Here is a 15,129-nt window from a genome sequence, read left to right as displayed (position 1 = left end):
GGTGCCTGGCCACTCATGTTAGCTGCACCATCAAAAGAACAACCTACAATATGCGACGTTGACAGTTTCAGCTTACTAAGTTCATCCTCAATCTGTTTGTAAAGACTCAGTCCAGTAGCTTTGTCGACAGGAATTAGTTTCAAAAGTTTCACTCTTACTTCACCATGGAGCACATACCGAACACATCATCCAAACTGAAATCATCCAAAGACGTGGTGTATACATTATAATTTATAAACACCTTAGACAGAAAAACATAACAAAACAAAAAAATACCTGGCAACTGTCCTGTAGTACTCGAATGAGTCACATCACGCTCATTTGTTTCTTGGGGCTTCACAGATTCAAATAGCCTACGTTGTTTTGAGTCAGATGCAGCTTTTTGTAAATCACGTCTTCGTTTGTGTTCTCGCTTTTTATCACCACTTTTATATTTTTTCTTTACAGTAATCTTACAATCACTCCGACCATCCATACTGACACAACCACATCTGTCTTCCACGACAAACGACACGTAACTGGTGTTCCAATAATTGAATTGCTGCTATCGGATTTGCTCTTCGATGTAATATACAAATAAAACACGAGCCGAGGGCGGCAACTTCATAGTAATTGTTTGAGGTTTGTATAAAACAATCGTTGATAGTGGCGACTAATTTCTTTTCGCTTTACCGCACTGAAAAAAAAAAGAAAAAAACAACGAAGCCTGATCCGATTTCTTTCTTCGAAGCTTGGTCTGAGGACAATGCAGTTCAAAAGCGTTCCGGCTCCACCTCCACTTTCCACAATAACAATATCTACGAAACTATTATTTCTTTAAAACATCGCCACTCGCCGGCTTGTAAAAGGACCGGAGAAGGCAATGGTATCCAAATCCAATAACAGCCTGAAATCTACTGTGTTTCTTATATTTAAAAAAGTAGTAGTTAACGTGCTCATTTTAAACAGCTGCTGTATCACAAACCCCGCAATGGTTTAGGGCCTGATTGTCTCATAGACGGAACCTTTCCAAGTCGATAAACGCGAAGAAGAATAAGGTCTGTTCATGAAAGTTTAACTTTACGTCTTTTTTATGCAAAACACAAGTTTGCGGGAGTTACCCTGCCATTATTTTTGATGCTGGTAGGTTTAATTGAGTACATCTTTTTGAAATTGGTGGAGGGGGCCCACCTCTTTGGAGGGCCCACCCTGCATTTGCAGGGTAGCGGGGTGGGCCAGTCCGCCCCTGAGTGGGATTACATATTTGTGTATATAGAACGAAACAAATTAGTTTTGAAGTTTTGCTGTGTAAAATCCAGCTCAGTGAGCTTTATTGGGCAAAACTGAGTTTTAATGGACAAAAATGGGTTGAAGAAAACTCCAACAACTCTAAGATACGTATATTCAAAGTCAGCATGTATTAAGAAATTACTTTATTATTATTATTATTATTATTATTATTATTATTATTATTAGAGAACTGAACCCAACTATAATTCCATTTCTTGACAAATTTCATTTGGTGTCATTGTATTATGTACTTTGATGAAGTATTAGCTTGAATTTTCACTATCAGGTCGAATACATATTTTGCGAAGGAACGGGAGAAATAAAAAAGATCTGTTCATAGTCCGCCTTAGTGTTCACCCTTTAAATACGGAATTAACTGATTACGTATGATAAAATAATTATCTCGAAAATAGAGAAGGTTTTCGAACCTCAGTCATAGAATTCAATAGTTTTACTTCGACCTGCTTTCCTTGTGTCCTTACACAGATTACGTTCTAAGCTTCGCTTTTCCACCAAGTTAATAAGGCACAAAGAATGAAACAAATTTATAAAGATTTCTATAAGTTACGAAATATCATACTAATGAAAACGAAGTATCTTCTTACTTACCCAAATAAATGTCATTAATGAAGTTATAACTGTCTGGTCACTATTACTTTAATAGCACCTTAAGTATTAACCGGCTTATTTTCCTAAATTATTATATTGGATTTTTATATACAATTGGAGGTGTAGTGTACTAGCTTATGGTATTTACTTTAATAAATTTGTTAATTTTCAAATACATGAAAAGAATTTTGTGACCGCTGATTGAAATTTTCTTGGATATAGTTATCAGCTACCTTGAACTGACTGTTACTTTTGATTAAAATGATTATCCTAAATGGAGTAGTAGGGGTCAAAATTTATGCGTAAAATTTAGTTTCCCCATGATCATTTCAAGTTGGGAAGATTAAACTTGGTAGGCTATAAATTTCTCAAAAATAAGCGGCCCAGTGTCTCAGCGATTTTAAGAATTCCTGTCTTAGGGGACGAAGGGGATTTTCTGTATTTTTTTTTTTTCCTTTCACATTGAAAGTATTGTTTGCGATCGCATCGCGGGGAATCTGTTGAACACTTTTAAATTAATTTGGGAACAGTTACTACCTAACTCAAGCTGGAGTTTTTATCATGTTCGTACATTGGGTAAAGGGTGCATCCTAAAGGAGGTAGAGGTTGTTAAAATTTCAGTAAAAATACATTATGTTACGAGGACTTCAGGATAGGAAGAAAAATGTATAAACTCATTAAAAGTGGATGTGTCTCTCAGTTTATGAAACTGTTAAGGGAGATATTTTCTACAATTTCTTTCTTATACTGAAATCTATGTGTGATTGCATCACAGGAAAATGGTTGACTAGTCTGAAATGAATTTCGGAACATAGTACCTATTTCAAGCTAGGATTATATCATGTCACTTTGATTAAAGGGAGCATCTAATGAGGGGTAGAGGTTCAAAATTTTTGCGAAAAGAAAAAAAAAAAGAGCAGAGTGGCTTTTTAACATTAAAATTCATATCCTAAGGGGAAGTTCAAATATTCATAAATCTATTCTCCCCGTACGAAGAATGGGCATTTCAGTTAGTGGGTCAATTAAAGTAGGGAACTGATGTGGGAGCGTAACAAACAACATTAAAAGTGTTACATCTATACGGACTTGTTCGGTTTTAAATCTAACTTTTGATTCAAAGAAACCATATAGATGTGACATCCCATTTAAAACATTTTCTTCCTAATGAGACATGAAACGAAATTTTAAAGGAGAGGGAACTCTGCACAAACAATCTCGACCTCAGATCTGCGACAGCCAATTAATATTGCACTGCGGGTTAGAACAAATTAAGAATCATACATGGAGGCTCATTTTCCTTGTTTCTGTGACCCGATGGTTCACTTAGTGAATAAGTCGCACATTTTCTGATTTGCAACTAATCTGCGTCTCCTACTTCTTTCATGTGTCTAGGGCATTTAGAGCCTCGGCACGAACATTGGAAAGTAACTAGAAATCTGATTTTTTTCTAAAAATCGGCCCGGTGTCTACGGCCTTAACTTACAAAATGATTCTAGAAACAAACGTTAAAGAGAATATTTTCACATTTAAAAGTCGATTCACGTATATTATGATGGCTAACTATTCTCTTCTTATTATGCATTAAATTCGGAACAGTAACAAACCATTTTTATTTGCAGGCCGGCAGAAATACGCCAGCGGGTCGCAATTTGGTCATTACTACTTCAGATCATATTGCATATACGTATGTGTCCCATGTTACCAAAACTAATTAATCCATACTGTCATGTTTGTATCTGATGGATTCAATGTTCCAACAATTACTGAAATCAATTGTTTCTTCCGTGGCTTTGACAGCGCAACAGCTTCTACAATAATTAATATGAAGATCGTAAAAACAAGTAAAGCATCTGCGATAACATTTTGTTCTCATGAGTACTTGAGTATTTTATATGAAGATTAGTTAAGTCGCAACAAAGGCTACATGTAATGCACAGGGAATCGTACAAAATACTAAAGAAAAAACTTCGGAAGTCATGCACGCATTAGATAGTGTATTTGTGGATCGAAAATTAAATCTTACTTCTTTCTGAACGTGTTTTAAATAGTGTTATGTCTAAGAAAGATAAAGGTTATTTGAGGGTCCAGAGTGGCACAATACCTAACTACAACTTTGTCTCAAAATTATATAAAAATGCACCGAATCCAACGTGTAACCCTAACTACAAGCGCTACCATTTGGATTACACCCAGTCCACGTGTACAGGAAAAGCGCATCTTCAGCACTCTAAGGGCTTTCCTTATTGCAAGATGGCGTAGTAGACACTAAGATAACGGACAACAGTTCCTTGTGCTATTATTGTAAATCTGCAATCCACGACTTATTTTTCATACAGCAAGTTTCCACTGAAACTTATATTGAATGTTCTTTCCAAAAGATTCTGAACAAGCTGCACAATACAACTGCAGATTACATTTATGTTTCAGATTTAAAATATGTTAGCAAGTAGCCTTTAAAAAAGCGGGAGCGGATTTCGTGTATGAAAGTAGTACACAGAATTGTTAAACATTTTCCGGATGGTTAATGGGATATGGATACGAGAACTATTAAGCTATTTTTTTTTTTTTCCTTACCAAGCCACAGAATTTCGCATATTTCCTGAATTTTGGGTCTGCAGCTTCATAAGGTTCTGAATAAGTGTGTTGCTTGACTTTGCAAGTATACTGTATTATTGTACAACAAATTCTGTTTGAGGAAGAGTTACCAATAGTGTTGCTAATTCGGGGGCAAGTGGCTAAATCTAGGAGATTCGAATTTTATTTTATTTTATTTATAAATGTTTATATACAGGTTAATGTCCATTTTACACAGAAACAATGTAACAAAAACGTGCATAAGAAATAAATAAAAAAAATACTCGTTACGATACTGACAAAAAATTTTCCGATCAGCTACTTTTTTTTCTTTTTTAGTGATTTCTGAGTGATGATTCGCAAATATATCGACTTTTGTGCCGCGAAAAAACTGCCTTTGTGTAATCAAGCAATATTAATTTGAAGCAGTTTTGATGCTTACCTTCTGCTTATCTGAAGAAAGATTGTGAATCACTGTTTTAATTTGCAGAGCTACTGTATGAGGCACAAATAATAATCATTAACGATTATCTGTCGAAGCGTGAATAAAACTGAAGTGTTGTAAGATTTTTGTTTGTAGACTTAATTTTTGTGCATTTCTTTATTTCATTGAAGTAACGCTGACCACTCTGAAAAATATACATAATATACTGTACTAAAAATAGAAACTTAATGGTACTATATTTAAATGACATTGTAGGGGGAGAGAACGCTGGTTCAGTGGTAGAGGCCTTATCTCTGGTGCGTGGGGTCCCTGATTCAATCTCCGGCCAAATTAGTTTGTGGTGAACAACATCGTGTCCGTGGGTCTCTCGGAGTACTCCTCTTTCCTTCCACTTTCTCATTCCATCATTCACTTGCCTTAATCATCGTCTTCCTTGGTCTACAAGGCATAATCGTGGAACGTTCAACTGAAAGATTTTTCATTCCATTTTAAATGACATTAGACATATTAGTAGATCTGTTTCAAGTCAGTTTGTACTGATTATATATATATATATATATATATATATATATATATATATATATATATATATATATATATATATAGAGAGAGAGAGAGAGAGAGAGAGAGAGAGAGAGAGGGGGGGGGGGAATGATTTCACGAACAATTTTTAGCAACTTTTCACCCAAATTTAGAGTAACTTGATCTATTTTGCGATTTGATTGTCAACTTTTTGGCAACACTGGTTACCAAGTACATCCGCAAACTGAGCTATCGAGGAAATGATTGCACCACCAAACTTGCATCATCATTACAGAATGAAGTGCAAATGAGTCGAAGCAGACTGATGAGACAGGATTCCAAGAAGTAATTGTATTCTCTGAACAACAACGTTTACACATGAAGCACAACAAAAGCCAATGGAGAAAAACTTAGTTTTTGAGGACTTTGATTCAAAACATCCAGTCAGAAAAAAAAAAAAAGTGCTGATAAGCAAAGGATTGGAAATCAAGCATTATTTGTGTGTTTGAAAATAGTACTACTAAGCATCAGATGAAACACGTGCCTGCAAAAACATTGAATTTCGTATTTCACCTGGTAGGTTACGGGAACAACAAAGCCCTATTCTTAGACGCTGTCATTATGACTCATTTTTTGGTTCCAACTGCGCAGCGAGAGAGAGAGAGAGCACTGCACTAAGCATTGCGTCAATTATGTCTTTTGTCCTTGCAAGTCATGCTCTACCCCACCCGACCGACTGAATATGCAAAGAGACTTCACATCAGCTGACTACTGCTGGCTTCCGTCCAAAGGCCACGCACTTTCTCTTTGTGGCTCAAGAAAATATAGACAAATTCGACCTTGTTGTAGGTCTCCTACTTTACACTTAATAGCCAAGGTAGCAGCTTTAATAATCACGAAATCTACACACATTACCGCACCGAGAAACAAATAACTAACAACAAACTTAGCACACCATGACATCACATATTCGCTTTTGAACTACTAAACTACTATCTTTCACTTCACTAATCCATCATCTTTCACATGAATTTCGAAAACTACAAACATCTAACAAGCATTTCCAATAAAATTTCGATAACTTCGGTGGATCTCCTATGTTGCTTTGATTATTTTGAAATTATTGTATTTAACAAAAAGCACTACTGAGTATTCTGTTCAGTATTAGTCGCATCTTAAAAAAATAATCGGCATGTCGACAACATGAAACGTACAAATTCATTTATATCTCTGATAAGAGTCCTCACTTTGTAAATACTGTACAACGATATATATTGCACCGTTCTTTCAAAATACAATTTTGCATTAATTACCAAGTTTCTGTAATTCAGATTTATTTCGGGCTCATTTGATTATCACACGAGCTCGAGCCGGGCTCGGGCCTAAATGCTAAAACATTTCGGACTCGGGTCGGGCCTCACATTGTAAATTCACGAGCAGGCCGGGCCCGAGCTAAAAGTTCCGGCCTGTGCAGACCTAATCTCTGATAGCTTTCCTTTTCTTTCTTTCTTTCTTTCTTTCTTTCTCTCTCTCTCTCTCTCTCTCTCTCTCTCTCTCTCTCTCTCCCTCCCTCCCTCCAATCACCACCTTACATCGTCGCACGAAAGCAATAAGGTGTCACAAATAATCAAAATCACTATTTTTTAGTGTCATTTTCTATTACATACTAAAGCAAATAATTCAATACATTATCCCTGTGGTTTATATAGAGTGACGGGGCTCGCAGACTTTGTGCGAAAGGAAACTGGGCGAACTTCAAGAGTGCCCTCAAATTACGATAGTTCTGCGGGGAGGTGGGCAAAAGTTTCACCGCCATTGTTTGTACAAATGTTCTACAGGCGGCTCGCGTCACTTAATTTATTAATTCTTGTATACAAGAATTAACATATTGGATAACTTTTCTTTCCTTAATCTGAAGTGACTTATCCCATTTTTATCGATGTGACTTCCCTCCCGAGCCGTCCCTGCACGTTCACTATTTTTGTACAATTGTTCTGGAATCGCTAAATTCACCATATATGATTTTATGAAATATAAGGAGGTTATCTAAGCTAAGTTAGTAACAAATGTTGCATGTTGACGCTGAAATCATTTTTTTCTTTCTTTCTTCTGTATTCGACTAAATCAGTGATGTGCCGTAAACTATGATTTTACGTCTACGCGATTTTCTACTGTAGTCTCTACGTAATCTACATTACACCTTTTCCCGTGTAGACTAAGTAGACAACCACTAACGAAGAATTTCGTTTCTCGTTTGTTCATATTTCCTCATTCAGTTGTTTTGTTTCGGTGCAGCGAAAGATTAGGGAAACAACTAACATAAAAAGTAGAGGGAATTATCTAATCTGTATGTTTACTCTGCTCTGCACATACTACTTCCTTAGATTTTCCACTTCGAGCACTGCTTTTATAATGAAATTTGCAAAACTAATTCTCACTTGTGGGCTTCAGTCTTGAATCTGCTGTATTTGCCAATTTTTTCTTGCATATTTTCCATTTTCCTTCATCAAGACGAAACTAAGTATTCGAAAGTTACTATTCGCTTGGTCTAGGCATTTTATTTTGTACGCAATTTCGCAAGGTAACGACAAAAGAAAGCTCCTTTTATTGTCCACGACGCCATATTAAATTACGTGTTGTTGACATATTCTACATAGTCTACGTTGTTTACATTGTCTACGCATAGTTGACACGTAAACGTAAACTATCGTTTTTTACGCGTAGACGCACATCTCTGGACTAAATATCACGAAAATGAAACGTCAAAAGTCTATTCAAATAAGACGAATGCCATATTGAAGCGAGTCACCTGAAAGACATTCATGCCTTCTAGCCACGAGCAGTTTACAAATACACTATGAATTGTCTGCCCCCCCTCCTAGTTTCTTAAGAAAAATTACAAGCAATATAAAGTAACACTTCCAAGAATCGTTCATGTACTGAATACAGTTATGCAAAATATGTCAACGCTATATTTATGCAGGAATTTTAGAATTCCACGAAACTCAATATAATTGAAGCATACAAGCATTTCTGATCTATGTAGCTGAACTACCTTAACTAAAGCATTCTGATACTTCTTCACCTTACATATAAAAAAAAACCTGACTGATCAAAGATAAGGCCAAACCGCTTCAGCTAAAAAATTGAAATTTGGACAGTGCGTATGTTTGTGACGTAAAGTATTAGCCAGGGAGGATTGATTTAAATAAAAATCTTTGATTTAAATCAAATTCCGAAATAAATTAACTTAACTTCCAACGGGGAAATCACCATGGACATTTAAGCTGAAAATTCTTTTGTTTGCGTCTGTTTATTCCCAGATAAGGGGTCCGATACCAGTCCGAAACTTATTTAATTTTTTTTAAAAGATTTTATAACTGCGAAATGCATGTACTTTATATGTATTTCGTGCCGCAAGCTAGTTCTGATTTTTTCTAAATATGCCCCTGCCAATTATAAGTAACTTTCGTGGGAAAAAAGTGCCATGTTAATAAACGTTGCTGTACACCCTGTTTCAAAAAGAATATACGTATTTCGAATGCATATATTTATTAAACTTTAAGACATACACATATAAAATTTTACACACATTTACGAACCTCTCCTGTTCAAAGTTTAAATTACAGATGTTCAATATGTCCTCCATTAGCGACACAAACAATATCACATCGATACTCAAATTCCTCCCATACTCGGGCAAGCATGTCCTGCGTCACTGATGTTATGGCAGTACGGATCCGGTTCTTCAACTCTTCCAGGTTCTGTGGGAGTGGTGGTACATAAACGTTATCTTTAACGAAACCCCACAGGAAGAAGTCACAGGGTGACTAATCCGGTGACCGGGGAGGCCAGCTGAGACATACTAAGTCGCCAGCTCCTTGACGACCAATCCAACGGTTCGGTAGTTTCATTCAGATATTCACGCACTTGGCGACTCCAGTGAGGGGGTGCCCCATCTTGTTGAAAAATGAAGTTGTCTTCGTGCAGCCTCGGAAACAACCAGGTTTGTAACAAAGCGAAATACTGTGTTTCCATTAAAGAAGAATGAGCCGTAAACAGATGATCGGGATATCGCACAAAACACATTGACTTTGGGCGAATCTCGTACATGTTCAATGACTGCATGTGGGTTCTGTAGGCCCCAAATTCGAACATTTTGTTTGTTTACCTAAACCACTAACAAGGCAAATCGCTTCATCACTGAACACGATGTGTTGTGCAAAAGTGTTATTGTCAATAGCACCCAGAATCTCGTTACAACATGCCACACGTTTGAGTTTGTCATCAGGACATAGAGCTTGTAACAGCTGTAACTTGTACGGCTCCATAACCAACCGACGTCTCAAAACCCGCCGAATTCGTGCAACATTTTCTTCAGGAACATTAGGGCGGCCATGACTCTTTCCTTCACATATACATCCTGTATCTACAAACTGTCGATACCATCTGCGAATGTTCCATTCATTCGGAGGATCAATTTGGTACCTCAACCTGAAACATCTTTGCACTGTAATCACGGAATTGCACTGCGCAAACTCGAGAACACAAAATGATTTCTGCTGCGGAGTAGTCATTTTAAATATATGATGGTTACCAAGCAAAACAGAAGACAACTGACATCTAGCGGTTATTAATATAAACTAGACTATGTATTAGTTTCTCCAATAGCAGAGCCGAGGCGCAGTGATCGATAGTTTGGATAAAATAATTCTTCGTAATACGTATATTCTTTTTGAAACAGGGTGTACTTTCTGCTTAATGCTTAAGAAGCATTGTTTGGGATTGAAATAGGTTAACGACTGGGAAGTAATTCAAAATTCAACCCCAATACTTTCACTTAAATGGCATAATTAACATTTAAAACTCATTCCTAATGTTTTTCCTTCAGCTCGCGACTTGCATTCTACGAGGAGAGATTATATATATGATGATTTTTATGAGATTATGAGATTTATATGAGATTATATATATCATGATTTTTTCCACCTCCAGTATCACTAACAGGGTTATTGGAATTTTCCCCAGCCCAAAATTCCCCGGTGTTTTTTTCTGGGGGGGGGGGATTTAACCCACAATAAAACCTACTTCTAAAAATGTACGTCAAACCTTGGATTGAAATTATACCTTTAATGTGATTATAATTAGTTCTTTTCAATTTTATTTCTTCGCATACCTATTATCAGAACCTGCTTAAAATATGTATTTATCAAGAGATTATCACCAGAACAGAATACCACTGAAGAAAAAAAAGTGAGAATCATACCTAGAGATTTGTTTGCACTCGATCAAATTCGTTGCAATAGTGTTCAACTGTAATCTATTATACAGGGTGTTTCAAAAAAACACCGACAACGTTAGGGAGGTGATTCCAGACACCAAGATAAGAAAAAAGTATAGACCAACCTGGGTGCACAAATGCTTCCTTTCGGAGTTATAGGCTGCCAAAAACATGAAAAAGAAAAAATAACTTCAAGGTCCATAGCTCCAAAACTATGAGACCTATCGTAGTCGGGTCAAGACTTCACTTAGGAGCCAGTATGTGTCCTATCAAAATATCTATGTTTCAGAATCCTGCAGTGCTGCTGCAACCATTTTTATAGAGGTAGTTGGTGAGTACTTCAAATTATGTACCCGTAGCCAAACTCCCTCTATAAAAACTATTGTGTGAGTACCTTAGGATTCTGAAACATGCATATTTGAATAGGGTTCATATTAGTTCCTAAAGAAGTCTTGACCCGACTACGATAGGTTCCATAGTTTTGGAGTTATGTACCTTTAAGATTATTTTTTCATGTTTTCGGCAGCCTATAAACTCTGAAAGGAAGCATTTGTGCACCCAAGTTGGTCTATACTTTTTGTCTTATCTAAACTTTTTTTTTTTTTACCACCAATTTATAACTGCCAAATATCAAATGCTGTAGGCAAAACAATGAAAAAGGTATTGATTCTTATTACTCTCTTTTTAATCAATATTCCTTACTATTAGAAAGAGAAATTTTAGAAACCGTCGACTTTTGTGCAATTAAAGAATAAGTTCTGAAAGACTTCTCTTGTTTTGCGAAATGTTCTCTCAATTAGTTTCAAAGCGGCTGACTAACCTATCGAACCCTTGTAAGAAGAAATGAAAGTACGCTGGAATTACTGCGTTCCAAAAGGTTAATTTTTAAGCTATTTTCCATGACAATTAAAACGCAATTCATGTAGCTTACGGGAAGACAAATAAGTAATACTTACTCACGGCACGGCAAATATATGGCACCATTTTTTTTTATGAACCATTAATACATACTGAAATTTCACATTTCCAAATAAAACACATACATTAAGAGGTCACTTCAAAAAAGTGGGAGGGCAACTGCCTCCCTTCCCCCCCCCCTGCAATCGTCGCACCTGGATACATATACTGGAAACTGATACTACAGTTAAATTTTTATTATTTAAAAAATTATGCGCGGTGAACTAGGTGTTACTGTGTATACCGTAAAAAATAAGAGGGTTATTTAAGCGAATTTGAAAACGATAAAACTATTAACTTTAAAACTAATTAATTTTAACCCGTAAATAGTAGAAAATGATGACAAAGTGAGCGCCTTCTGGGTTTCCTCCATAACATTTTCTTCGGAATCGAAACATCTGTCTCATTTATTTAACCAGTTGTGAATTTTTTGGACTTCTAAACGGATTTAAAATATTCACAGAAGTATGCGAGATCACTATAACGTATTTCGACTGATATTTAGTATCTCTCCCAATCTTGCACATGTAAGATCTCCAATGCTACTTCACAATATAGAGCTGAGCGAGCGAAGGGGATCAGAAGTTCCGCAGGGCTTTTTTCTTCTTCTACCTTTATCACAATTTAGCCAAAAACAAGGTACTCTGTTCTGGAGCCATAAAACGAAATGAAATGAAATTGAGTTTTACGTCCCACGATTATGACGGTTAGGCTAAAGGAGACTGATGAGTAATGAATGAAATGGTGGAATGAAGAAAGTGGGAGGAAACGGGAGAACCCGACAAAAACCCACGCACACGATGTTTGTCCACCACAGAGTTCACTTAGCGGGGGCCATAAAACGAGTTGGGGGAGATACTAAATGCCATCCATTTCTATCAAGTGTCCTTTCTGAAGAAGTTTGTATACTCGTCGCCTTAGTAATCAAAGAATCTCGCGCTCGAGTTCAAACTCAGGACCATTTCTCTTCGGTGCAAACCGAGTAGTGGATCGGATCCAACTTTCAGCTTACGGTTGCCAGAGTTTTCAGAGAGAAAAGAAGATAGATCTTACAATTTGTAAGGGGGGAGGGGGACTGAAGATACATGATACTGAATATTTACATATCACAAACCTATCTAGTTTTATGTAGTAACGCAAAATTTTGATCGCAAACTGGGACAGTTTCATTTTTAAAAAAAATAACTGCAACACATAAAACACAAAACTACTATTATACTACAATTCCCAATGGGAAATCATGAGAATCGGATTCCATGTTAAGATGCACGCCCTAGTCTCAATCTCGGTGCGGTGCTGAAAGACTTTTTTTTATATACTCAAATTCAATCATGAGTAGGCTATATTACACACATCTCCGATGACTTTTTTTTTTTTTTAATGAAGATTGCATCTCTAACAGTTCCACATCCTTTCTTATAAATGTTCAAAAATACTTAAGGACATTTACAAAATTCACAAGAAATTCTGAGGTGTTCTTCTATTAGTTCACAGTAGTTTCTGTTCCTGACATCAGTGTATCATGATCGATCGCAGCAGGTAAAAACGCAACCCCTTTACCTTCTATCTTACAGTTAGGTTGAGTTTTTAATAGTACATGAGAAATCAGTTCTTCTAATTAAAAAAAAAATCGCACTCACAAACCTGTGTAAAAAACATTTATAAATGTCTAGGATTATGACTTATTTAGCTTTTTCTTAAATAAAAGAAACAGTTTTACGGGAAAAATAAAAGCTTATAACATGCCAGAAAAACGAGAACTTACGGTAATAACGTAAGATCTGTCAGGTCAGTTTAAGTTATAGGTCCTGTTCTTCACAACTGTTGCATAAGAACGCTAAGAATAAACTCTCCATATGTAACCTAAATGAAGCAAATTACTTTAACTAGTTTTAACCAAAAAAAAAAAAAAACAATTCTTAAAAAAAAAAAAAAAAAAGACATTGTTATTGCCAAGCCTAGTCATGAATAAAAGCCAAGAACAGTTTACGGTATTAAGGACGTAACACTTTGACGCCGGTGTGCGAGCTGTCACCCCCCCCCCCTGACTCGTGAGACTTCAGTGACTTTTCTAGTCTCCATCGCTGTAGTGTGCACTATCCCATAGGACTCAGTGAATTTTGCCAAGATGACAAATCGGTTGCGCGGCAAAATGTTTTCAATGTTCGGAGGGCCTCACATCACTAAACCAGTAATGTACGCAGAATATCATCGGGTAGGAATTCAAGTTCATTAGTTTTTTGGATTACTGCATACAAATCTTAACATGGTAACCTATTTTTTTTTTCTTAATATATCCTGTTCAATAGGGGGATTAACATACCCACACCCTCTTCAAGTACACCACTGTACAATCCTTTTCGGAACTTGAAAGAAAACAAACCAAATCCTACACTGATATATTGAGCAAATAAACCCTTGAATTAAGAGCAAACTTTAAAATGAAATGAAACCTCAAGTCTGTCATCCTTATGTTCTTTAGACTAAAGGTGACTTACGGTACGTTTCATGCGAGTGATTAGGAAAGTATTTGTGGAATGGGAACCTGGAAGAAAACTCAGACCCCCTGAGAAAACCCATGGAATAAAATGCTGTGCACCATAAACTCACATGAGGTGGGATCGAACTAGCGACAGTCGCCACAGATACACACTCTTATCACATAGGCAACGTTTACACCAAAATACAAATTTAATAATTACATTAACTCTGCAAAACTGGAATATCTGACCTGAAAAAGAATGGTCCGCTCAACAGAATGATTTGAAAGACATAAGGTTAACTAACTAAAATTCTGCGTGCATTACCATCAATTACATTTACTCTTGATTTATAGGCACATCATAAACTAATAAATGATATATTAAAATATACAATTTAGAAACATAAAATTAAATTGTTAATTTACTTACAATGTAACTTGGCATTTGCAAAGTTGATGCTTGCAAGTGCACATGCGAATAGTAGTAGTCCTTGCACTCCCATCTTTGGTTACGATATCCAATTGCAAGTCACTAGTTATTACTATGGCACGGTACTAACTTCGTGAAAGTATGACTGATGAGAACTAACAATGGTATGAAGTGAACTTTCGACACTTCTTATCAAGTTTACTATGACCAAACAGGGTCCTTGATAGAACTTGAGACCAAATTTTCACACTGGCGTGTGATGGTTGGAGCTGTTTATAAATTGTCACCTTTGCACACACTGGCACAGAAGGCGACTAATTAAATACTAACTTCTAGTTAATGTTAGAAGCTGTTATATTCAGATAATTGAACTGTTACTAATTTGTTACTCGAACTCCATCTCTGCCCCCTTGAACACTTGACTCGCAACGATAATGCGCAATATCTTCTCACTGTCTGGTTGGTTCCGAGAGTGGAAGGGGGAAATCTCCAAGGAGGGGAGGAGTTTAGAAACATGGTTGTTAAGCGAAAGTAGATCTTACAAGCGTTCTGGATTGGTT

The 15,129-nt window shown here is 36.4% G+C and overlaps 1 protein-coding gene across 1 annotated transcript in view; it reads right to left on the bottom strand.

The window, feature by feature from the left end:
- Fer1HCH (ferritin 1 heavy chain) overlaps positions 1-14,975 on the bottom strand; it is a 47,183-nt gene extending 32,208 nt beyond the window's left edge. Inside the window, exon 1 of the mRNA XM_081763430.1 lies at positions 14,570-14,975. Coding sequence (XP_081619556.1) covers positions 14,570-14,642 — 73 coding nt within the window. The 5' untranslated portion in view covers positions 14,643-14,975. The remainder of the gene's footprint in view (positions 1-14,569) is intronic.
- Between the last annotated feature and the right edge of the window lie 154 nt (positions 14,976-15,129).

The sequence above is a fragment of the Thermobia domestica genome, chromosome 1, assembly GCF_964235325.1.
Source record: "Thermobia domestica chromosome 1, izTheDome1.hap1.1, whole genome shotgun sequence".
Taxonomy (NCBI): Eukaryota; Metazoa; Arthropoda; class Insecta; order Zygentoma; family Lepismatidae; genus Thermobia; species Thermobia domestica.
This window is presented reverse-complemented; position numbering and strand designations above follow the sequence as displayed.